Source organism: Miniopterus schreibersii (genome assembly GCF_964146895.1).
Source record: "Miniopterus schreibersii genome assembly, chromosome: 11".
Classification (NCBI taxonomy): domain Eukaryota; kingdom Metazoa; phylum Chordata; class Mammalia; order Chiroptera; family Miniopteridae; genus Miniopterus; species Miniopterus schreibersii.
The window spans coordinates 7,578,716-7,605,687 of NC_138111.1; the positions used below are offsets into that span (position 1 = coordinate 7,578,716).

General features: G+C 38.2%; 1 protein-coding gene across 2 annotated transcripts in view; it reads left to right on the forward strand.

Moving 5' to 3' along the window:
- NR6A1 (nuclear receptor subfamily 6 group A member 1) overlaps nucleotides 1-26,972 on the forward strand; it is a 158,525-nt gene that overhangs the window by 26,514 nt on the left and 105,039 nt on the right. For both annotated transcript variants that reach the window (XM_081150746.1, XM_081150747.1), the window contains exon 2: nucleotides 6,382-6,423. In XM_081150746.1, coding sequence (XP_081006872.1) covers nucleotides 6,382-6,423 — 42 coding nt within the window. The remainder of the gene's footprint in view (nucleotides 1-6,381; nucleotides 6,424-26,972) is intronic.

The following is a 26,972-nucleotide window of genomic DNA, read 5'->3' on the forward strand; positions in this document are numbered from 1 at the left end:
GTTTTTATATATAACAAATTCTACCTTTTTAATCATTTTTAAGTATGTAGTCAGTGGCATTAAATACATTCACATTGTGCTCTACAGTTAATTTTTTTAAAAAATATATATTGATTTCAGAGAGAGGAAGGGAGAGGGGGAGAGAGAGAAAAATCAGTGATGAGTGAGTCATTGATCCGCTGCCTCCTGCATGCCCCCTGCTGGGGATCGAGCCTGCAACCGGAGCACGTGCCCTGACTGGGAATCAAACTGTGATCTCCTGGATCCTAGGTCGATGCTCAACCACTAAGCCACTCCGGCCGGGCAATAGTTCATTTTCTTTAAAGCTGCAACAGAATCCAAACGTGGCATAACAAACTTAGTAGAATAGAAGACTTCTTTCTAGTCTTACCCTGTTCTTTATAATAGCCACTGGCTTTATGTGGCTACCTTAATTAATTAAAATTCAATAGTTAAAAATTCAGGTCCTTGCTCTGGCCAGTGTGGCTCAGTTGGTTGTGTGTCGTCCTGTGCACAGGAAGGTCACTGGTTGGATTCCTGGTGGGGGCACATGCCCGGGTTTTGGGGCTTGATCTCCCCAATAGAGTGCTTGAAGGAGGCAGCCGATTGATGTCTCTCTCACACATGGATGTTTCTCTCTCTCCCTCTCTCTTCCTCTCACTCTAAAACTCAATAAAAATATTTTTTAACAATTCAGTTCCTCAGTCCCACTAGGCACATTCCAAGTGCTAAGTAGCCAAATGTGGCTAGTGGCTACCATATTTGATGGAGAACATTTCCATCGTAGGAATTTCTATTGGGCATAGCTCTTTCTAGACTTTAAAGGTAGAGAATAGTGAGCTGTTATTTTCTCTTAATACTTGGTATTTTGTCAAGAAATTCATTGTGGTGGTATTGTGGTGTGTAGTACTATTGCTTTTTGGAGAAATAAGTAGTTCTTCAACATTTACTGAGCAACTTTTCCTGGGATCGTGGGACATGTTTTAGCCCTGGGACTGTGGATATAGTTAGGGCTGAGACCAGATCTGATTGAAAGAAGGATATGGAGTTTCACTGGGGACCTAATCATAATTAGGGAGACAAAGCAAATGGGAAAACTGATACAAATGACCAAAACTGGTTGGTCCAGAAAGGACCAGTGAATGACTGTTGTATATCAATACAAATCCTGGGTAAAGATTTTTAGCTTTTTGTTGGGGATTATGGAAAACAACTTTCTCTAGAACCTGAATTCACAATCAGTGTCCCTGATCATAATGTTATAAGAAGCACAGGGAAAACTGTGGGAGCATAGAGTAGGGGTACCTAACTAACCAGAGCAGTTTCAAAATCCTTTTAGATCCTTGACTTCCTTCTGGAACCTCTGCTTTATTTCATATCTCACATTTAAAATTACAGTGTATAAAACTTGAATTACAGTTGACTAGGTGAAATAATGTTATACCTCATATTTAATTAAAACATTTTAATTTCACATTTGCAGGTCTGATTTGTTTTTCTTGGATTTTGAAACCATTTTTTTTCTCCTCTCTTTTTCAAAGGTTCCTGAAAAGCCAATAGCTTCATTTATTGCATCTGTAGTGCCTGACTTGGACTCGAGTATGTGTGGGAGAGGGAGGGGGAAGGGTTAGAGTCCTGACCTGAGTCCTGACATCAGAATGGTGAATGAGAGTTGGCTTAGGTGGAGAAAATAATATGTGCAAACGAATGGAGGCTAAAGAGCATGTTGAATTCAGGGAGCTACATTGTACAGGCATACCTTGGAAATATTGTGGGTTTAGTTCCAGAGCACCACAATAAAGCAAATATCATAATAAAATGAGTCATGATCTTTTTGCTGGTGTGGGTCTTTCCTTCAGTTTCTAAAAAAGGCAACCTCTCTGAAGTTCAATAAAGCAAAGTGCAATAATAAGGTATGCCTACAGTTCGGTATGGATGGAGTATGGGAATATACACTGTAGGGTGGGATGGGGTGAGAAGCAAGAGATAAAGTTGAAGTTGCAGATCATGAAGGATGTGTGTGTGTGTGTGTGTGTATAATTTCTTTTTGGGGGAAAGATTACAATTGTAGAATTTTACCTTTTAAGGGCCTCACCTTTTGCCCATGAGCTGTTGAGGCTTCAAAATAGACTGAGTGACTGTCAGATTCCTGACCAGGATCCAGGTCTTTATTGGACCATGCTGCCTTCCTACTGTCAGATTAAATTAAAACATTCCTAGAGTAACGGTTAACTTGCTTTTGTAAAAGACACATTATAGATTACAGTTAGCTAGTGTTTCAGGCTTGAATTTGTTTACTGGCATTACCTGTAAATTTTATTTGTTCACGTTTGTTTAAAAAAAAAAAGGGTACTCAAAGTTTAAGATTCTATTGTGGTGCCTGGCTGGGCTGAGCATCATCTAGGGTCGCAGTTCGATTCCCAGTCAGGGCACATGCCTGGTTTGCAGGCTCAATCCTCGGTCAGGGGCATGCAGGAGGCAGCAGATCAACGACTCTCTCATCATTGATGTTTCTGTCTCTCCCTCTCCTTTTCCCTTCCTTGCTCTGAAATCAATAAAGATATATTTTAAAAAAATATTCTGTTGTGGTAAATATATAATTTTATAGTTAAAATAGTAAATAAAGAAAAGTAACTTTTTAACCTGTCACTGTAGCCAATCACAGATTGAGGAGTCACTGATCTTTTTCTTTTTGCCAGATGCCTATTGGAGAAAAGCTTGTCAACTGGATCTTTCTTTGAATTAAAGAAATTTCCTAGACTTAGAGCTACTTATTGATCACTTGCCATAAAGTAGGTGATATATGTATATTCTCCAAATGTATAGTGAACAAGATGGCTATTTTTTCCTCATTTCAGGAAGTAGGTATAGGATAGTTGAAAAATAATGGCAAATCTGGGGTTTGAATCCAACTCTAACCCAGATTCATGCCCTTTTCACTATGCATTTGTCTTCCTAGTTAAAGCCTGGTAAGTGAATATAAGCTTTGCACTAGATTTTAGATGGCTTATGAGCATGCTGATTTGGTGATATATCATTTTAGGAACCAATCTATGTTTCTTGTCTATCCCGTTTAAAGCAATTTAAGTCAACAGCCAAAGACCCTGGATTTCTCAGAACATTTCCTAATCTCTTTAATGTGTTGTAGTCTATGAGGCAGAGGGTTTTGGGGCTATGTTTGTGTATTTATGTGGCTTAGGAGTCTGCTTTTTACTGAACAACTCTGATATCCTTTGCCATTGTGTTGAATTGAATTGAACACACGTTGGGGTTACTTCTAGCAGTGATTAGGATTCTTCTAGTTAGGAATCCTTTTGCTAGCTAGATCTGTTTGCTGAGAATCTGGGTGAGATCCTGAGAATGGTAGCCAGATCTAGCCATTCCATGGATTTGTCATCAGGAGGTAGGATTAGCATTGTTCTTCGTATCTCTCAGGCCTCCTGCTCTGTGGGTGGTCTGTAAAACCAGAGACAACTTTATTAGCCAGTGGTCTCAGGGCTGGTGGGGAGATTTTAGACATACTTACTGAATTCCATAATCAGCTCTGTTTGTGATTATTAAAGGAATTTGTTTTAAGGGAAATATAAAGAGTCCTTTTCTTAGGAGGTATCATACATCTGGAATCATGGCATCAAGTAATTTACAGCCTCAACATATAAAAAAAGGTTCAAAACTCACAGCATGGTCATGGCCAGGTAGCTCAGCTGGTTAGAGCATAGTCCGAATATGCAAAAGTTGCAGGTTCGATCCCCAGTCAAGGCACATACAAGAACCAACCAGTGAATGCATAAATAGGTGGACTAACAGATTGGAGCTTTTCCCTTTCTCTCAGGTCAATAAATAAAAATTTTAAAAAAAAGGAATCAATCATAGCATGTACTAAAGTGACATTAGTGACATTTCATCCCAGGTCTTTGAGGAGGATATCATGAATAGGACAGTAGTTACCCTCCTATAATCTGCTCTTTGTTACCACAGACACAGCTCTGGGTTGGATGGGCCCTATGGATTAGTTAGTAGTAGCTCTCATATGTTGAGCTCTGACTTTGTCAAGTACTGTGCAAAGCCTTTACATACACTGTCTCATTTAACAGATCTGTAAGGTAGACGCTGTTGTTAATCCCTATTGGGCATATGTACTGAGAATGTAAAAAGGGTAAGTTTCCAGAGAGAAATCAGGATGCCATTAACAGAAGAAGGGGGCCATGGTTGCTAGGCAGATAAAAGCAATAGAAGGCCACTTTATTCTTAGGATTTTCTTTGTTTTTTAGTCACCCTCTCTTTGTATTTGACCTGGTTACTCTGAGTTCAGAATGTTGTTTGTTTTCAGAAAATGCATTATGCTTTGTCTTTCCTGGAGATTCTAGTATAGTCCTTTCAATTAATGTCCAGAATCTGGGGTCCAGATTAGGGCATACTTGCCTGAAGCAGATATAACTAAACTAAAAATTGTTTGGACTAGAATTTAGGAGAGGTCTAACTTTATACTACTCTGCCTCCCAGTGCTTTTGTACTATTTTTGAGTCAGTTTATATTAAATGAATGTTTATTCTCAGTTTCATTTCTGGCAGGATGTTCAATATTGAACCCATGTGGAATGATGAGTTATTTCCTCATTGCCTGGTATCTCTCCACAGCTTTTCTGATTCCCATTGCCTTTATGTAGAAAGGCTTTAAAGTTTCTCTGAGATGAGTCTTCTCAGCATCTCAACCATTTTTAGCAGCTTTTAAACTCTGGTGTTCCAGATCAGATTTTCTTATTTAGACCTTCCACACGCTTTTAGGGCTAGACTTTCTGATTCTGTGACTTTCTTCCCCCAGACTGTGACTTAGAGGCAGACTTGTGTTTTCTGTGTAGTTCATTTGAGCATCTTCATATCAGCAACTGTTTGGTTGCATCTTCATATCAGAACATGGCATGTTTGGTGAATGGTGTGGCCAAAACATTCAGGATTGCAAAGGACTTTCAAAGTTGTGGTGTTTAAACAGTTTGCCTACTACTTGAATCCCTCTTCTCAATCTGACTCCCAGTTGCTGGTCTAGCTTTCGGTTGCCTAGCTCTGATGACAGAAAATGCTCTCATATTCCTCTAGTCTTAGTTTTGTTCCATAATTTTTAAATTTACCATTGAGATACTACAGTTGATGTGTTTTTTGTTGTTAATCCTCACCTGAGGATATTTTTTTCTTTTGATTTTTAGAGAGAGTGGAAATGGGGGAGAGAAAAAGAGAGGGAGAGAGAGAAACACTGATGTGAGAGAGAGATATCGATTGGTTGCCTTCAATCCCAACTGGGGCTGGGATTGAATCTGCAACCCAGGTACCTGTCCTTGACCGGGGATCGAACCCTCCACCCTTCAGTGTGCAGGCCAACTCTCTAATTACTGAACCACACAGGCCAAGGTGACAATTGATGTTTATTGAACAGCTACTTTGTGCTAGGCTTATGAGAGGGAATGGGGATACAGCTGTGAAGAAGGCAGGCCAGGCCCCTTTACCTGTGGAACATTCTGATAGTTGAGTCAGTTTCAGATATGAACAAGTAATTCCTGTTGATGAGTACATAGAGTATTATAGAAAATTATAATGGGGGGTTGACCTTTTGAGACAAGGTTAAGGGAGGCAAGGAACAGAAAGCAAACTGGAGAAAGTAGGCAGTCAATACAGGAAAAAAGAACTTTTATCAACTATAAACAGAACACTTTCTGTGTGTTTTTCATTTGCTATGCTTGGTTTTTCTTTTCAGTGTGATAGTTACACACCAGTCAGACAGATGTAGCTCAGACCTTTTTGAGCTCAAATATGCTTTGAGAGGTATTTATTCCAACTTGACTACCACACTTATTAGTAGAAGACTTGCTTCCATTTATGTGTATAGGTAAAATTCTTCGGCCTCTGTGAAAATTTTAAGTGAAATTACTCTGTTTGATATTTGTTGTAAGTTCATATTTTGTATATTTTGCTTTCTTTTGGAAAATAATTGATAATGTTAAGTAGAACATGACAGATATTAAATGAATTGTAATTTTCCTATAAATTTTTATTTCAACTAACTTTGCGTGCTTACTCATAATTATTTGTGCTGTTGTTTATTGAGCTCCTACTGTGTGCCAAGGACTATGCTAAATAGGCATTTTATATCAGAATCTCACTTAATTCTCATTACTATTTCCTGGTAAGTGCTGTTACTATCCATTTTTTTAATATAAAGGTAATGAATTGGAAGCTCAGCAAGCAATATATAGTAGCTATATATAAGTCCAAATTTGACTTGTGAGTCTGAATTTTTTTTTGTACTATATGATATTTGCATTTTCATATTTGGAGTCACCTTGGAGTAATTCACAAATCATAATCTTTTTTCCTATTGTTTTCTCTTTAGGTTTTTGTCAGGATGAATTGACAGAGCTTGACCCAGGCACTAGTAAGTTCTGAATGTTCCCCAGTGTTTGTGACCAAAAAAGGATGTGTGTGTGTGTACTTTTAAAAGTATAACTTAAGTGTCATTGATAGGCCTTATTGACTCAGATTTTATTTTAACTTTAATTTATAATTATGGGGAGGTCATTTTATCTTTTCTAGTTATGCTGTCTATTTCTTCTCCTGATACATTCAGTGGCCAGGATAGAGCCCATTTCATAGAAAATTGGTTTGCTGAAAATTTCTATTTGATTCTAATCTCCTTGCCCTGTTCATCCATCCTCCCACCAAACCAATAACAACAAAAATTGTGCTGTCATTTATGTACATGTACAACCATATGCCCACAACCACTTTTCTAAAGTATTGACCAGTTTTGGCATAATTTCTTTCAAAGAAGGACTATGCTTGGTTTAGATATTTAAAATTGATAACTTTTATACCAGTTTAATTTCTGAAGCACCTTCATTTACATTCTTAAGGTTAAGATATGAGAGTAACCATTTCAAGGTCTAATTAAATGATGCTTTTCAGGACCATGTAAGTCTTTTTTTTAAATAGTTCATTGATTTTTAGAGAGGAAGGGAGAGGGAGAGAGAGAGAGAAACATTGATGAGAGAGCGCAACATCGATTGGCTGCCTCCTGCATGCCCTCTACTGGGGAGATTGAGTCCCCTACCTGGGCATGTACACTTGACTGGGAATCGAACCAGCAACCTCCTGGTGCACAGGAAGATGCTCAATCAACTGAGCCACACCTGGCCAGGGAAGGACTATGTAAGTCTTTTCTTTTTTTCAAGTATGTCTTTATTGATGTAAGAGAGAGGAAGGGAGCGGGAGAGAGAGAAATATTGATGATGAGAGAGAGTCATTGATCTGTTGCCTTCTGCATGCCCCCTACTGGGGATTGAGCCCCTAATCCAGGCTTGTGCCCTGACTGGAAATCGAACCACGAGCTCCTGGATCACAGGCTGATGCTCAACCACTGAGCAATACCAGCCAGGCAGGATTATGTAAGTCTTGATCATAGATAATCATCTGTGTTCCCAGTGCTCTCAAGATGTGGCATTCATCATTCTCAGATATTGTTATAACTATTAGAACTAGGATGTGGGAATATCCAGTGCATACAGACCTTATTTTGCTATAATGTCAAAAGGTCTAATGATAATTTAGATTGAGAATGTATGAGATGATCTAGAGTTATTTTTCTAGTTCTGATACTTTTTAGGGTCATGGGGCTGGCTATTTGTCACCAATCTGCTGTTGGGGTAAGTGGAAAAGTTTACCTCATCACCATCCTGGTTAATATCATCTCTCTGACATTGTGGATCTTCTCACATACTCCCCCCCCCCACACACCTTGATAGTATAAACATTTATATTTGTTCAACTAATACTTACTAATTGCAAGACAAATAAATCCCACAATGTTTATCAAACACAATGGAAATAGATTTGTCTTTCTAGAAGCTGAAAGTTCAGAATCAGTTTTGTAGGTAGTATATGCTCAGTTTACCCTGCTCTGCCACCTGAAATTCCAGTAGCTGTGAATGAACATACTATTTTCTCTTTGTTCCTGTATGAATAGCCTTCATTTAGGAGGAGGAAAAGGTAAATTCTTGAGTTTTGGTTCTTTCTTAGAAGCAATTTTGAACACTAGGAACGACATTAAGATGTCCCATAATATTTCAGACAGAACTATACATATCCATAAAACATGTCAGATAATTGACAACTCAGATATTGAGTGTTTTCTCTGCTCCAGGCCCATTTCTATGCTCTATGTATACACAAATAAGCCTAGTTCCTGCCTTCATGTATTAACTGTGTATTGGAAAATATTTTCTTGTCTGGAATTATTTGAAAAAACGTTTTTTAAACCTCTAGTGTAGCACATAATATCCAAACTTATTCTCCTTTTCTGCACTCAGTAGCATTGAAAACGGATCATGCCCGTCTTCTAGGAAAGGCCCTTGTTATTTTCATAAGATTATTATTGGATGATTCCTCGTTCTGGGCCAACTAATTCTAATTCATTTAACATTTCTGCGGAGAATCTCTAGCTAGATGTGATGACTTACAGACCTCTCCATTCCATGAGAATGAATAAATATTGAATCATTTTATATATTGGTACAGAATGGGAATCACCTAAAAAAGTCATTTTTCTTTTAAAAGTTGTGCTTAGCTTATGTGGCTAATATTCTCAATAAGCCCCATATTATCTTTGTGAAGTTAGTAGTGTTTTTATTCTTTCTCTTTGAAGAAATACATGAAGAAATATATAATAATGGGCAGAAATAAAAATTTATTATTTCGATTTGAACCAGTTTTGGGGTTCAAATGATCATAGTCAGCCCTACTGAGTGATGGGAAATCTCAAGACTAAGATGGCCTGTGTTTGTTGTGTTAAATTGGTTGTTGGTGATACTGTAAATTCCTTGGCTTCTGACTGGGAAGGAGTGACATCTCCTATGTTAATACTTCATGACTTTTGCACATAAGATTGAGAACAATAGGGATTTCTTAGTGATGCATCTTGGGAATTTAGAGGCCCCAATGGCTTCCCTAATCTCCACCCCCAGTTCCTGATAGGGAAAGCGTGCTCAGACTTGCTTATTTTAGGCCAGAAAATACCATTGTTGCTGATTTCTTATTGTGCCTTGCAGTGGTTGTAGACAGTAAGTTTGGGACAACAGGTGGGACATGTTGGGACTACTTGAGGAAGGACTGACTGACTTTGTCCAGTTCAAATAGCCTCTTTTTTTTTTTTTGCACCTTTTCTGTGATAGAGCAGATAGGTAGCCATGTTTAGAATATGGGCAGCTCTTCCCACTCTGACTGCCTTCCTATGATTCCTGAGCTTCCTGGAGTCCAATGTTAGGGCACAGGTTCAGGCTAAGTTCATTTCTACAAGAAGCATCTCTGTACCCTGCCTGTTAGCATAAGCTAGGGACAAGGGCAGTCAAAGGTCAAGAGAAGTTCAAAACAGCATAACCTTTCTGTGCTTCTCTTTCCAAATAACCCCAGTCTGCCCTGCTCCCCGAGTTTTTTCCTTAGCCATCGTGTTTACCGTGTAGTTGTAAAACCCAAGAGAACAAGGACTGACTTGATACAAGGGAAGTTAGAGAATAGAAGTCATTGTTGCTTAAAACAGGAGAAATAATTGATTTATGTTTGGGGGCCAATTAGGCTATAAAACAGAAACAGTAAAGGGACCTGTGACTTAAGGACCGCTACTTGCTCTGATTTCTGTCCCACAGACAAGGGGCTCCCCAATAAAGGCTGTCAGCTTACTAGGCTAAATTATTAATTCCTTTCATGCCTCTCAGGGATTGTAAACAGCACATAATACAGGAAAACAATTGATACTGTTCAGTCATTGGCCAGAGAGAGGGTCAAAGGGTAAATAGTTGGATTAGCAACAGCTGTTCTTCCTCCGAAGTCAAACTTTTGTACCTTATTATCTATTTCAGCAAAGTCATTCCTGAGTTTTTGGCCTGTAAATAGTTAAATCTATTTCTCTACTTATAAAATAATCCTATAGGTAATTAGAGAGTAAACATTGACCAAAATTGAAAATACTCGTTTTAATTCATTTTCCAGAGTTGAAGATGAGCATTCTTTTTGGTATGTGCTGACTATACTGTTTGATGTTCAGAGGATATTATCCCAAGGAAAGTAACTATTTAAAGTTAGAGTAAGTGCATTTTAGCTATTTTTACCAACTGCTTAACGATCTTGGTGTAGCTTGATGAAAAGAAAAAAATTGCCTTTGTTTAAATTGATAGTACGGCAGTGCATATTCATTGTGGAAAACATTAAAAGAAAAAATATGAACACCCCAATCTCACCACCTGGAAAAAGCCATTGTTTCTTTTTGAGAATATATCCTTTGATTTGCGTCTGAGCTTATTAAAAATATATTTCTTTTTAATTTTTACTTATTGATTTTAGAGAAAGGGATGGAGAGAGAGAGAGAAACATGGAGTTGTCCCACTTATTTATGCACTCATTGGTTGATTCTTGTATGTGGCTTGACTGGGGCTCGAAGCCACAACCTTGGTATATTGGATGATGCTCCAACCGAGTACCTGGCCAGGGCTGAGCTTATTTTTTACATAAATCAATAAATAGGAATCATATATACAATTTTATATTCTGTTCCTCCCACGCAGCATTACATTGGGAACATTGTTCCAAGTCATGAAACATTTTTCATAAATATTTTTAATGGCAGTATAATATTTTATTATAATAACCTTACCATGATTTATTTACCCATTCTCCTATTGTTGGACATTTAGATTGCTTCCAGTTTCTGTACATTATAAATAATGCCACAGTTAACATACTTGTGTATAAATTTTTTGTCTGCATTTCAGTTCAGCCCTTTAATTTTTTATATAAGCCAAACTCTTTTTTTTTTTTAAATATATCTTTATTGATTTCAGAGAGAGGAAAGGAGAGGGAGAGAGAGAGATAGAAACATCAATGATGAGAGAGTCATTGATCGAGCCCACAACCCGGGCATGTGACCTGACCGGGAATCGAACCCCGATCACCTGGATCCTAGGTCAACGCTCAACCGCTGAGCCACGCCCAGCCGGGCTATAAGCCAAACTCTTTAGAATTAAGAGCATGGGCTCTGGCTTAAGATTGCTTGGCTTCAGTATTTACTATCTCTGTAATCTTGGCTAAGTTATTTACTCTCTCTGACTCAGTGTTTCCATCTGTAAAATGGGGCAATAAAAAGTTATTCCTACTTTATACGGCTGCTGTGAGGATTAAGTGAAGTAATATATGTATTTAGAATAATGCTTGACAAATGGTAAACACTATTTAAAAAATATATATATATTGATTTTAGAGAGGGGAAGGGAGGGGGAGAGAGAGAGATACATCATGATGAGATTGATTGGCTGCCTCCTACACGCCCCACACTGGGGACCGAGCCCAAAACCTGGGCATTTGCCCTGACTGGGAATCAAACTGAAATCTCCTGGATCACAGGTCAATGCTCAACCACTGAGCCATGCTGGTTGGGCAGTGGTAAACACTATTAAGTTTTTGCTATTCTAGGCTAATTGAAATTCTCAGTCTCTGTACTCATGGGCTGTTGTAACTGCATTTTATTCAATTAGACTAGCCTGTGTTTCTTAATGACACAAAGGTAAATCATTCCAGATGTTAGCAGGTGTAAGTTACTGCTTCATAAGTAGTTCCCCCAGAGGAGCAGAGCCTCATATACTGCTCACCACTTTGGCCAAGACTGTTCTTTACCATCTGGTTGACTGTTAGAATATTTTGGGCCCCTTCCCCCAACCAGCAGCAGGTAACCTCCCAAATGACCATCTGCCAACCCATTTATTTAACCTCTTAGGAAACTAAAGAAGTTAACCCTCTGCTTATTTAAAACAAACACTCAGACTATGCACTTTCTCTTTGGAAAGTAGTGTAAGGCCTTATAGAGAGAATTCTGAGGGAAAAAATTTGTGCAATTAAAAATCTTGACTATTATGATTTTAAAAACACTATGTACTTCAGATTCTTGCTAACCTAGACTTTCAAAACATATATATTTTATATATATGTATTTTTTTCTAGTGATAAAGGCCTAGATAAATGAGGCCCTGTTTTTATTTTATTTTTTTAAAATGTTTTTATTGATTTCAGAGAAAGGAAGGGAGAGGGGAGAAACATTAATGATGAGAGAGTCATTGATTGGGTGCCTCCTGCATGCCTCCTACTGGGGATGGAACGCACAACCCAGGCATGTGCCTTTACTAGGAATTGAACAGTGACCTCCTGGTTCATAGGTCGACACTCAACCACTGAGCCACACTGGCCGGATAAATGAGCATTTTAAAAGAAGCTTGAAGGTTAAATTAATCTTTGCCCTCTCTTTTCACCACGCAGGGATCCATGGGTGATGGTAGGATGAACAGGCAAGATAAAAAACAGTTCAGAATAAGACAGCCTAGCACCACTAGCCTGCTCTCTCTGGCTTTGCATTCATCTGTCAAGTGTTTTAGGATCCCACGGAGACTTTTGTGGATTCTTCAAGCTACAAAAGAGAAATATACATTTCAGCTAGTGTAACCATAGGTTCTATCCAAAATTCCAATATTCTCTACCATCTCTTAGTGGGTCCATTTATAGTTGTTGAACTATATTTCTCAGTCTTTGCTCTCAGAGAACAGTTCAAATAAGCCCAAGTGTGGTCTGAAGAGAATGGACTTAGGGCTGCCTGTTAGAGATCAAGGAAGGAAAGAAAATGAACATTTATTGGGTATTCCTTATGTGTCAGGCATTTTGCATATATTCATTGGGAGTGAGAATGGTTATATCATATAAATTTATCTTTTTTAAAGTTTTTTATCCTTGCATGAGGATATTTTTTCCATTGCTTTTCAGAGAGTGGAAGGAAAGGGGGGAGAGAGAAACACCAATGTGAGAGAGACACATCGACTGGTTGCCTCCCACTCGAGCCCCAACCGTGGGCGGGGAGTAGACTGGAAACCCAGGTAATTGCCCTTGACTGGAAATCAAACCCAGGACCCTTCCGTGGGTGGCTGATGCTCTGACTATTGAACAACACTGGCCGGGGCTAAATTTATCTAATTTTAAGTTTGATGTTGTAGTACCTAGTTCATTGTTCTTTTCTTCCTTTCCTGTTTTCTTTCCCTCTTTGATGTGTGTGCCAAGCTAAGGCAGAATGCCTGCCCTTGAGGGACTCTGGTTTAGTTAGGAAGACAGAGACAAAATCTGAGGATATGTGGCTTTATATCATCATCATTATATAATAATGGGAGCTAACATTTATTACACACTAAATGTTTCACATGCATTTTCATTTAGCACTCAAAAAACCTATCTTACAGATGAGAGCACTGAGGCCTGGAGAAGGTAAATGACTCACCCCAAGTATATAGTAGAGAAATATCTCAGACTTTTGAGCTGCTGTTTTAAGTAATCTTTTCTCCTGTCTCTAGTACTCTTGACTGTGACAAATCTCAAAAGCTAATGAAAGAGTTTAAGGCAATATAATGATTTATAGCATATATAATGGGGCTTTTTGTGTATAGAAGAATAAAGACTTTTTCTAAGTGTCATTTGGGCTCTTTTGCATATATTAGAATGATTTTGGACACAAAGTAGAATAATTCACGATGGAGTAGGTTCCCAGAGAAATACATTCTGTGGCTCATGTTAAGAATTTATTCATTTATCAGACAGGTTCTTTCCTGAAAATAAATGAAGATAAGTTCACAAATTTCCCTTGTTTTCCCTTTAATGTGACCTTTCCTCCACAACATTCTGTTAGTGATTTAGGTATTTTGCATTCATAAAACTGTGTCAAGAGCTTGCTTCTAAAACTTCACCTGAATCTGCTACATCACTGCTAGATCAAGTCTCCTGAATGTGACCTTTTGCTGGGAAGATCTAACACTGGGCCTGGATTTCTGATAAGGATTCTTTTGAACAGGGTGGGAGTGGCATGAGATCCAGAGCTTAGGCTGAGCTCTCATCCCCTTGACCTCTGCCCCTGTTTCAGAGTTTATACTGACTTGGTAGGGACTCCCTATGGAGCCAAGAGTTTAGGGCTTGTTTACAATTGATGAAAAGATAGTTGCATTCAAAAGCTCTTGTTGGGACCTTGGATAGTCATGGATCTCTGCCATTATCTCTGGTGGGTGCAGGGAATGAACATATGGGTCTGGAGATTTGTAATGGATGACTGAGAAGGAATGAGAAGAAACTGACCCTGGATAGGTTGCTGAAATTATTCTTCCTAAGGGAGCAGTACTGCAGTAACATTTTGAGAGCAGAGAAAGATTTGTATAAACCTGTGTTTTATTTCATTTTTTAAAAATGCTGAAAGTGCTTGTTTAAATTCAGTCTGATAACAGAGGGAGATGTGTGGGAATTCTTCTACCTTTTTTGATGTCTCACCAAAGAAAATTTGCTATGTTAGGAAAATGTATCAAGTAGTGGAGGGAACCCTAGATTATCACAGCTCCCCTCTTCAAAGTTACGTAGTTTTACAAATTAGTATTTTCTCTAAAAAATCTTGTGGTGCTCTATGTATGCTGAGGAGAGTATAGCGACTCAGTCCCAAATGAGTCCTCACATGCTTTTGCTTTTTCTTTTTTTAAATCCTCACCCAAGGATATTTTTTCCGTTGCTTTTCAGAGAGAGTGGGAGGGAGAGGGGGGCAGAGAGAAACATCGATGAGAGAGACACATTGATGTGAGACACATCGATTGGTTGCCTCCCGCACGCACCCCAACCTGGGCCTGGGCTTGAACCTACAATCAAGGTACGTGCCCTTGGCTGGAATTGAACCCCAGGCCCTTCAGTCCACAGGCCAGCGCTCTAACCACTGAGAACGGCTAGGGCAGTCCTCACATGCTTTTTCTGGGCACACTTTGGTCAACTAAGACAACGCTTTAGCCTCTGTACCTGAAATTACATATCTTTCTGTGTGTGTCCAATACTTGTTTATAGATATGAATCTGAAGGAAAAAAGCATCTTTCTTCTGAAGGTGCCAGTCGCTGTGAACCAGAGGTGAATGAATACCTTCTCTATTGGCGAGCACAGGGAAAGATAAGCACCTCAGATAGTGAGGTTCAGAGTGAAAGTGCGTTTCATCCTTCTTACTAGCACAAAGTCCCATGTCTAAATGTAGCCTGGCCTATAGGTGTATTTTGTTTCGCTCCGTAGATGTTTAAATAAAAGCATGTTAGTTGCCAACATTTAAAACCTGCAAGCGTTTCATAAAAATTTGTGTTTCTGGCCTTCTTAATAAACTGGAAGATCTAACATGGCCTGCATCTCTATGTGGCACCTTTTGGCTGGAACAGAGAAGCCTGCTCTCTTTAAATGAGCATGCATTCTGAGGTTGTCACAGACCCGTATGGCCTCCTTCATTCATTCATGTTTCCTGTCAGTCTCCTGTCGGCATTTGAGTTTGCAACTTATATTCAAGAATGATAATCATCAGTGCAGATGGTGTGAGAAAATGGGAACTCTTAGGAGAGTAATCTGATATCTGTCAAAACTGAAAGTGTGGAGGTTTATTTATTTAAAATATATCTTTATTGATTTCAGAGAGAAGAAAGGAGAGGGAGAGAGAGATAGAAACATCAATGATGAGAGAGTCATTGATCAGCTTCCTCCTGCATGCCCCCGACAGGATCGAGCCCGCAACCCGGGCATGTGCCCTGACTGGGAATCGAACCCCAATCGCCTGGATCCTAGGTCAATGCTCAACCACTGAGCCATGCCTGGCTGGGCAGTGCAGGTTTATTTTTGCAGGTTTAGCATTTTAAAGTTTAAAATTGCAGATTTAACAGTTCATAAATATTCATAGGTATTTATAAGTATTCATAGGTATTTATCCTATAAGAAATGACAAGTATGCAAAATGTATAGTCACAGGTACTCTTTTCTCTCAGCATTTATAATAGCAAAAAGATTGGAAACAGCTCATAAGTTTAATAGGGGCCTGGTTAAATGGATTGTGGTTATCCATGCAATGGAATACTATAGAATCACTGAGGAGAAGGCAGATTTTAGCCTGGAAGAAGATACACTGAATTGTTTATTAGTGATATCTTTGGGCAGATGGGATAGTAGGGTAATTTTTATTATTTCTATATTTTATTTTTTAACAAGGCTCTTATATTAAGATAAAGATACAATATGTTTTAAAAAAATCTCTGGTTCTCATTTCAGCTGCCAAGTTTCCAAGGCAGTTCTGCCAAATCGAGCCACTTGGGCTCCATCTTCCCACTTAGATCAGGATTTTACATTCCTAATTCTCTTACCTTGAAATTGCTCTAAGGAAGGGGAATCAGCGTTTTCAAGTAGCAGGAACCATCTTGTAGCCCAAGAATAGGGTAAATGCCTAGATTAGCATTTTCAGGCTTCCATTTGCAGCTTGGCCTCCTTTTCAGTGTCAGGCTTGACACTGTGGTACTATTGAGAATGAAGGGAGTCTTAGCTTTTCATATGAATTGTGCTCCCCTGGCAGTTGCAGGGTTATGTTGCTAAAAGTCACCCTAATGCAAGATAGCATGGTGCAGTGGGAAAATGAGAGTGAGTTTGCATCTTTGCCGCTTCCTTGCTGCTCATAATGGATTATCCTTTTTGAAAATTGAACCAGCCTGGCAATCCTGGGGTAAGCTTCATATAGTCATGATGTATTAGAATTTTTATATATTGCTAATTAAAGTTGGTAAATTTTTTGTGGGTTTTTGTGATTATGTTCAGAAGAGTCAAGTCGTCTTTCTTAACCTCTGTGCCATACTGCCTCCAAAAGATTTTTATTTTTATTTAACTCATTATTTTGGACATGTTTCTTTTTATTTGTGTGAACCTGTGTTATTTTTTTTTGCTGACTGGTTTTCTGGATGGGTTTAGGAGCTCTCCTTCTACTTCAAGTTTAAAGTCTCCATCTAGTGGTATCTTCTGGAAGCACAGAGGTGAGAACCTGTGGTAATGCATTGGCGTTTATTCCTATTTAGTACACTAGGTGGCAACAAGCCCTAACTGAAGAATCAAGAGCAAGGAATCAGAAAAATACAAGAAAACAATGCTTGTAAAACTCATAATTAAACAATAGAGAGCCAAGATTTTGTGAAAAATAATCCTGCTTACCCCTTAGCCTCAAAATCTGAGAGAAGGAATGAGCCTTTAGCGCATTCTAAGAGCATGTATGAAAACTCTAATAAAATTACATGGAGGACTGGCCAGGTAGCTTAGTTGATTAGAGTGTTATCCTGAGATGCCAACGTTGTGGGTTCAATCCCGGGTCAGGGCACATACGAGCATCAACCAATGACTGCATAAATAAGTGGAACAACAAATCGGTGTCTCTCTCTTTCTGTCTCCCCCCCCTCCTCTTACACACTCTCTCTCAAATCAATAAATAAATTTAAAAAAATATGTACTCCGCCTCCTTTTCCTTGCCTTTCCGACTTGCGAATCTTGACTTACTCAGTGGCTATCCAGTCACTTTTCTTTAACTGCTGGGGGAATGGAGGGATAAGGGGATACAGTTGACCCTTAATGCTAAGGGATCTGAGTTTAGGGAGTGGGGGCAAGAAGGATCTGCTATTATATCTAAGAGCTGAAAATCTACTTCCAGGTAGACATCAGGAAGACAGCACTCCATGCTATCCCTTGGTCTGAAACGCCTTTCCTTGGGCACGAAGAAAGGAGCTTTTATGAATGTTATAGTCTAAGGTGTGGGTTTTCCTTATAAAAACGGAAATTGGGAGAACAGAGATTTTCCTAGACAAAGAATTCTTTAAGATGGCATTGAAGGTCAGTTAAGGGAAGATGTGATTCTAAGAAGCCATGGATAGAATTTTGGGGTTGTGAAAATTAAAAGATAATGGGTGGGGTGAGTTTGTAATATTTAACTGAAGTAGCTAAAAAGAGAAAAGGTTTAGGAGGACAACTAGACTAGAAGCAGTGTGACCTGGCAGCCTGGAGTTCCTTGCTTGGCTGTGGTAGTGATGCCAGCTTTTTTTTATCACAGCTGACTTAGGCGGGATCTGTTACCTACTTAACCTGCCTGTTTCTGCTTTCCAGATGAGAATAATTCATTGGCAGTTGAATATTATGTACAAATAAATTTTGGGGAAGGATGATAAATGTGCTTTAACAACTGTGGTATAGTTCATATTTGAAACATGCCATATACATTTCAAAGTCTAATTACTGGAAATTTTAAAAATAAGGATACTATTGCTGCAATACCTATCATTATATACAGCATTGTATCAAACTAACTTGATAATGATGTTGCTGATTGAGCCATAATTGAAGATTAAAAAGCAAGAATAGCAGCAATTGAAAGCTGCTATTAATTCCCCCAACAGTTCTGAGAATTACAAGATTTTCAACCAGTTTTATGTATGTATTTGCAGTAGGATATTTGCAACATTGCCACCCATTTTGTGGTAGCCAGTTTTCTTAGTATAATACAAAAGAGTCTCATTAATTTTAGTTGAATTTTAGGGTTAAGATTAAGTTTAGTTGAATTTTAGTAATAGTGAGTTAACAGGCTACTTACAAGTAGCCTTTATCCATAAGTAGAAATGAATTGAACATCAGTCACTCATAAGATGGAGATGAATATCAATTCACTGAATTCTTTATACTTACACCTTGAGAATCTTGGGGCTAAAAGATTGGGAAGGAGGAAGATAAGGTAGAAAAATAGCTATCGGCTGGCCAGAAAGAGGCTCAGTGCAGCAAACCTTTGGAACTTAGATGTGAAGTAGAAAAAGGTGTTTTTTCGTGACTTAAAAACAATCTCACCGTTCTGGGTATATGTGCGTTTATAGAGATGTTTATAATAATAGCGTTAATACTGTTGATAGAATCGGTACTCATTATGTGCTCATTTCTGTTGACAAATAATACTTATGTGAACCTAACAACAAATGGTCCTTCTAGGAATTGTTTTTCCCTATGTTGAATGGAGTAGACCTATGTAACTGCGAGGAAATAAAATTCTTTATGTAAAGATTTTGTGCTGGAACTTTTGTTGATTTGTTCTGTCTGGATTATTTAGCATCTTCTTTGTCCAGGATTCTGTCAGCATAACTAAGATGCAGTAACCCAAGTCCTAAACATGATTTTTATCAAAATAATCTTGTGAGATTTAATCTGTTTCTTTCCCTATCTCTGTCTTTCTCTGTGAGAGATTTTATTAGACAAAAACTTAAAATGAAAATGCTTTAGTCACCCTTTCCTAATAGTCATGATAATTTTGATCCTTTCACCAAAAATATATTACATTCTCTTCACTTAAGTTTGATAAATATGAATTCTGACCAGTTAATTTCAACCTCTGACCTGTGTTTTCTCTTTTGAAACAATAGGATAAAAATAACACCAAGCAACCCTGTCTGGTTGGCTAAGTGGTTAGCGCATTGGCCCTTGGACTGAAGGGTCCAGGGTATGATTCTGGCGAAGGGCACGTACCTTGGTTGCAGGCTCAGCCCCTTTTGGGGTGCAAGCAGGAGGCAACCAATCAGTGTGTGTCGCTCACATTGATGTTTCTCTCCCCCCTACCCCCTTCCACTCTCTGAAAAGCAATGGAAAAAATATCCTTGGGTGAGGGTTAAAAAAACAACAACTAAGCAAACAAATCTCAAGCAACATTGGTAAATTAGTGGAAATGATCCTGCAAAGGTAGATGAAAGATCAAAACACAAGGGGGCTAGAAACATGTGGGAGAAATAGATGTAGATTCAGAGTTGTTGTGGCTGCTCACAAGTTACTAATATAGTGCTGTCATGTGAAAAGAATACCACCCGGCACGAATTACTGTTGATTGTCTTCTTGACATGCTTGGTGTGCCATCCATATTCTAAATATTAGTGATGGGATTGTTACCTAATGTTCAGAATTATAAGTTTAACCAAGGTAATATAGAAAATAACTACCTTAGTGGGGTTTGCCATGTGTCAGGTGCTCTGCCAAGCACTTCATTCTCACCTCATATAATCCCCATCACAACCTTATCAAGTAGGTGGTGGTTCCTAGATGAGAAACTAAGGCTAAAAGGTTAAGATTACACAAGGTTAAGTAAGACTACACTGCCTCTCATTGCCCTGTTTATCATAGCTAGAGAAAACTTCAGAGCTTAGAGAATATGGCCTAGTCTTAGGAGTTTGTAAAGATGTGCATAGCCAGAAACACGTGGGTTGAATACAAGGAGCTGTATGGTGGAGAAGTAACTAGTCTAACTACAGTGTGAACAAAGTGATGCTGGTGCTTATGTCTGCTTCTCTGGTGCCTTAACTTCATATATTTCTTCTCCTTCAGACTGATTGCTTCTGTGTCCATGATGGAAAATGGATGCCCTGCTCTGCCCTGCCCTGTCGTGTCTTTCCAGCACCCATGCTCAACACAGACTAACTGAAGCATTTGTGTTCATATTTTCAATGCTCAGCAAAGAGGCTAAGCCCATCCTCGGTCAGGTGTCACTTTGTTGTGTCAGGGGCTAAGGCCTATTGACTGGAGGTGCATTCTAAGGTGAATATAAATAGAGTAGACAATTGTTTGATAATTTTTGTCCGGAAACAGGCAGGATGGAGGTTGGAAACTCACCTTTAAGTGTGGTATTTGACATTGCACAGGTAGGTAGGGCAAATTTAAGAGCATGGTCTATTAGGAATTACTTGCTAGCTCTGAGGAGGAAGAGGATGGGGATCTGGCAAATGCACTGAGACGCCAGGTATTAGGTGATGCTTAAAATTGGCAAATAGAAGAGATACTTTCAAACCACCTAGTTAATTGGTTGAGAGTATAAACACTGAGACTCAAAACTCTTGGGTGTTTGGATGGTTATGCTCAGATGGGCAAGAGTGAAACCTGGGCTGGTAAGCAAGGGACCCAGGCATGCTGATGGGCTTAAATACTCAGAAACCTAAGCATATACGTTCTTTTTTACAGGCAAAAGGAAAGAAACCATTATTTGTACAGTTGATCCTGAAAAATATATGGAGTTTGTATGATGCTGTCTTTTATATGCCATCTTTTAAAGATTAATTACGGTGGCCAGGGACAGCTGTAGCACTCAGTGTACTTGTGTAGGACCTATTTGAGTACCTACCTGGTGACAAGATCTGAGGCTTTCCATGTACTCTGGCCTAGCCACAGGTGGTTCTGGGGCTGGTTCTTCAGATTATGTATACACAATGAAGGTACTAGTGGCTTCAGTAGTTAGGGCTTTTGGGAAGTGGGAACTGAAAATAACTCCTTGATATTCAAATGTTTGTGTTATTGCCTTCTGGAATTGAAAATAATTCCAGTACTCTAGAGTGACTTTATTCCTTTTTTTTCCCTGGGAAGTTTTTCCTCTGAAGTGTATTTTGGGTTTGAGTTGTATTTGAGCAGTTTAGCTATTATGCCACTTGGGTCTAATTCCAGGAAAATAAATTTGATTACAGACTTGGTGTTAGGCTTCACCAAGTTTAGGATTTTATCATTTAGTCAAATTGTGAAAACATACCTGAGGAAGAGATTTATTTTTGGTATGAGTGAGTGAGAATGTAACAAATTCTGTCCCCAAAAAGCAATTGTAAAGTTGGACAAAACTGTCAAAAACAACCATAGCCTTATAACAAATTGAGAATCATTTATTCATAAACACCACTGAGTTTTGAATAAGAACACAAGTTTGTGGCCTTGCCCAAAAATGGATTGCTGCCATTTTTTTCCACCTGATAGATAGTATAGTAGTTCAACCAGAGTTAGGTAGGTCATGAAAACCAGCAGCTTCACTACTCCTGTGGAAGGGGTTCACTTGATTTGGAGTGTTGTCAGTTAAAAGTGGTGATCTTGGTGACAAGTGAAACAGGGAGAGCCAGCAACTTTGCTAGCCTAAGGTTACAGTCCTGTTTGGGACAAACAGTAGAACAGCAGACTAGACAGGACTTTAATAGAGAGGTCTGGTAGGTGAGACAACTACAGGGAGTTTGATAAGCTTTCTAGATATCCTGGTTGACTGGAGGCTTTATGCACAGCAGAAACCGGCGTGAGCCCAAGCCATGCATACATCTTTGGGCAATGCAAAGGATATGTGAGAAAGCCCAGCAGAAAGTAAAAAACTATAGCAAACATAAAGGCCTAAAGTGTGAGTGTGCTCCCCATCCCAACCACAGATCCATCAGCAGAGTAAAAAGGCTCAAGGTTGTCAAACACCACCTCTGCCCAATTAGGAAGCGATGCAGATAGAGGGGTGACACCCTAGAAGCCAGGCTTCAAGATAAAAAGGAGGGAAAATCCTGAGCCATCAGAAACCACACATTACAGGAGAGACATATTTCACAGAGTTAGTTTAGGAAAGTTAGTTTAAAAAAACGAAACAAAAAACCACCAGCACCACAAACTTTAGTGGGGAAAAGTCAGAATCTAGAGTTGCTAACAGTACATTGTTTTAAATGTTCAGTATTCAACAAAAAAATTTAGAAAACATGCAAAGAAACAAAGTGTGACCTATGCTCAGGAAAAAAAAGAAAATCAGTATTATCTTTGAGTGATCCCAAATGTTGGATATGGCACACAAAAACTTCAAAGCAGCTAGTATAGATATTGCAAAGAAATACAGGGAACCATGTTTAAAGAATTAAAGGAAAGTGTGAAGACGACTCTATGAATGGAGACTCAATAAAGAGAAAGTACAAGAGAACAAAATGAAAGTGCTGGAGTTGAGAAGTGTAACTGAAATGGAAAAATAATTAGGAGGGACTCAACAGCAGATTAAAGATGGCAGAAGAAAGAATTGTGAACTTGTAGATAGAGCAATAAAAATTATTTTATATGAACAGAAAAAACTGAACCTCTGAGATCTGTGGGACGACATCAAGCGTATACATAAGGATATACATATATAGAAGCGAGAGGAGAAAGAGAAAGGAGCAGACATATTTAAAAAAAAAAATGGCCCCAAACTTCCTGAATTTGATGATAAGCATTAGCCTACAGATTCACTAAATTGGATGAGTCCCACATATGATAAACACACATCAGAGTCAAACTGTTGGAAGACAAAGACAAGAAGAAAAATTTTAAAATAGCAAGCAAAAAAATGATTCATCAAATGCAAGGGAACTGCAATAGGCTTTAGGGCCGACTTTTCATCAGAAGCAATGGAGACCTAAAGATAGTGAGATGACATACTCGAAGTGTGGAAAGAAGGCAAATTTTAACCACGAATTTTGCATCTAGCAAAACTATTCTTCAAAAGTGATGTAGTGAATCAGTGTAATCTCTATTAAGAAATTCCGGCAGACTTTTTTGAAGACATTTAATTCTGTAATTTAGGTGGAAATGCAAGGGACCAAAAATAGCCAATACAATTTTGAAAAAGAACAAAGTTGGATGACTTACATTACACTTTTTTTTTTTTTTTTTTAATATATATTGATTTCAGAGAGAGGAAGGGAGAGGGAGAGACAGAGATAGAAACATCAATGATGAGAGAGTCATTGATCGGCTGCCTAGCCCGCAACCCGGGCATGTGCCCTGACTGGGAATCAAACCCCAATTCGCCTGGATCCTAGGTCGATGCTCAACCGCTGAGCTACGCCCGGCCGGGCTACATTATACATTTTAAAAATACTACCCTAAAGTCACAATAATCAAGACAGTTTGATATTGATATAAGGATATGTACTAGAACTGGATTGAGAGTTCAGAAACATGTTCTTATGTATGTAACCAATTTATTTTGACAAAGATGCCAAGACAGTTCATTGGGGGAAAAGATAGTTGTTGTTTTTTTCCAGTGTGGGAAAAATGCATATCCATATGCGGGGGAAAAAGAGAAAGAAACAGAAAAGAACTCAGACCTTAATTTACACTAGACAGAAAAAAATTAGCTCAAAATGGATTATATACCTAAATCTCAAACTACAATATGTCTCGAAGAATATCTTTGTGACCTTGGGTTAGGCAACAATTTCCTAGACATGATACCAATGACACAAGCCATTTTATAAAAGGAAATTTTGATAAATTGGCTTAATTAAAATGTAAAACTTTTGCACTTCAATAGATATAATTAAGAAAATGAAAATACAAGCCCACAGATGGAAGGAAAATATTTGTGTATTTGACATCTGATAAAGGAGTTTACAAAATATATAAAAACCTCTACAACTCAGTAAGAAGACAACTCAGTTTGGACACAAATATTGTCTAATTCTAGTTATGTGAAGATACCTAGAGTAGGCAAACTTGAGACAAAGTAGAATGAATGGAGGTTGCTAGGAGAGTTGGGGGATGGATACTTATTGTTTAATGAGTACAGGGTTTTGTTTAGAATTATGAAAAAGTTCTGGAAATGGGTAGTGATGGTTTTACAACATTAATGCCACTCGGTTGTACACTTAAAAATGGTTAAAATAGTAAATTTTGTGTTACGTATATTTTACCACAATAAAAATAAATGAAAGAAAATTAAAAACATAAGACAAAAGACTTTAACAGGAAACATTTTATCATTAGTCATTAGGGAAATGTAAATTAAAACTGCCTGGTCGGGCGTGGCTTAGTGGTTGAGCATCGACTTAGGATCCGGGAGATCACGGTTCGATTCCCGGTCAGGGCACATGCCCGGGTTGCGGGCAGAACCCCAGTAGAGAGTTTGCAGGAGGCAGCCAGTCAGTGACGACTTTCTCATCATTGATGTTTCTATGTCACTCTCTCTTCCTCTCTCTGAAATCAATAAAGGTAGTTTAAAAAAATACATCACTGAATTATCACTGAAGACCCTTTGGAATGTTCGTAGTCAAAAAAGACTATAAAAATGTTCTAAAAAGTGGTGAGGATGTATAAAATCTGGAAACCTGTGCATTGCTATAAGAATGTAAAAATGGTATAGTCACTTCTGAAATCAGTTTGGCAATTTAATAAGCAGTTAAATATAAATTTACCATATGATGAAACAATTCCACTCCTAGGAATCTACCCAAGAGAAATAAAAACATATGTCCACACAAAGTTTTGCATGTGATTGTTCTTAGCAGCATTGTTTATAATAGCCAAACTTGGAGACAGTCTAAGTGTCCATCAACTGGTGAAGGGATAAAAAAACAAAAAAGGACTGTTCATTTAATGGAATGCTACTCAACAATAAAAAATAATGAATTGCTGATATGTGCTACAACATGAATAAACTTCAAAAGTGGAAGAAACCAAACTCAAAACAACTACATATTGTATGATCTCATTTATATGAAATGTCCAGAAAAGGCAAATTTGTAGAGACAGAAAACAGATCAGTGATTGTCTGGGGTTAGGGTAGGAGTGGAGATTGATTGGAAATGGGCTCAAGGGGAGTGTTGGGGTACTGAAAGTGTTAGAAAATTGGATTGTGCTGATAGTTGCACAGCTCTGTGAATGAATAAATCATTACATTGTATACTTAAAATGGATTAGTAAGTTACACCTAAATAAAGCTGTTACAGAAAAAGAACTTAAGATTGGTTGGAAGGAGGAGGATTTTGGATAAAATGGTTTATCAGTCAGGCAATGCCCTGTTGATGATTTGTAATGTCTCTAATTAATCTTTGTCTTGGAAGCCAATGCCCTCCCTGCTCCCAAAGCCTTACCCTGTACCCTGCCCCACTAAAGAATCCGTTGGAAAGAACTTTCTGCAATGGAGAAACAACTTTCTCTGTTTGGGAGGCTAACTCAGCTATTTGGAGTGTGACTCTGATGGACCATGTAAGCTGTTTCCCAGGTTTGGGAAACACTGACCTAAGCCCCATATTTTTCCTGAAATCTTTCATTTTTTGCATTTTTCTTTTGTCTTTGAAAAAGTTTTTGGAAGGCTAAGTTGATAATACTCTCCTCCTACTGCCTTCTTTAATTTGACTTTTGCTATAAGAATTTGTTTCTATCTCAGACTAAAGTGTATGGTAAATTATTCATGACCAAGGTCCTTGTTTTCTTGTCATTATCAAATGAAAAATTTAGTGGCTCATCTTAGTTTACGTTATAGGATTCAAAAGATTGATACTACATTTTAAATTTTATTAAGAAAACTGATATGCAATCTCTTATCTCAGGTTTTCTTATTTGAGGGACATGGTTTGCGAAAGCCATAATTAATGTGCCTCATAGGTTTTGGTCAAAAGAGAATATTTGAGTACATTTGAGCAGTAGTAAGCAGGGCATTCATACTAAGGCATACTATATAGTCATTGAAAAAAATGAGTGTGGTGTAGCAGGCTTGTTGTGGAAAGCTGTATGTAATGTATAGCTGAGTGAAAAAACAGGTTGTACAGGTTGTAAGTATAAAATTGTTTTTGTTTAAGCCACCCTCCAAAAACATACAAAAAAGTTTTCTAAGGATATAAATATTTAGTTTATTATACTTATTATCTTAATAGATAATATAATAAAGTTTATATTTTACAAGTTATTAAACTTATTTATTTACTATATTTACAGGTGATTTCCATTGAGAGAGGATTGCAGATGATGAAGGGATTTTTAATTTTTACTTTATGTGTTTCTCTATTTGAATATTAAGTAATAGCATGTGATTCTTTTTAATTTAAAAAATTATGAAAGCATTGATTTTTAAAAATATGCTGTGATGTCAAGGTATATAGTTTATTCTTATAAAATATCATTTCCTTAGCTCTAGAACATCTTTAAAGAAAGAAAAATGAAAGTACCAGGAATTCAGAGAGCTTATTTCATATCAGAACTAAAGAGCAAGAGAGGCGTTAGCCAGTTTGTTGGGGACAGTAGCATCTCCCACCCAGAGCAGTAGCTGATGAACTTTCTGCACATGCCTTTGCTCCCCTTGAGTTGTTTGGTCCGCAGTTGGCATTCATTGATCAGTGAGTTGATTCAGACTCAAACCCACCGACAGCAATGAATGTTGAGTGCAGCCATCAGTGTTTCCTTTGGTGGAGTTGCCTTGGCTCTCCTGGCTGTTCTTTTCCACACTGGTTCTTTGAGATCTGTCTAGCATCTCTCTTAGTACGTAATGATTGAGGACC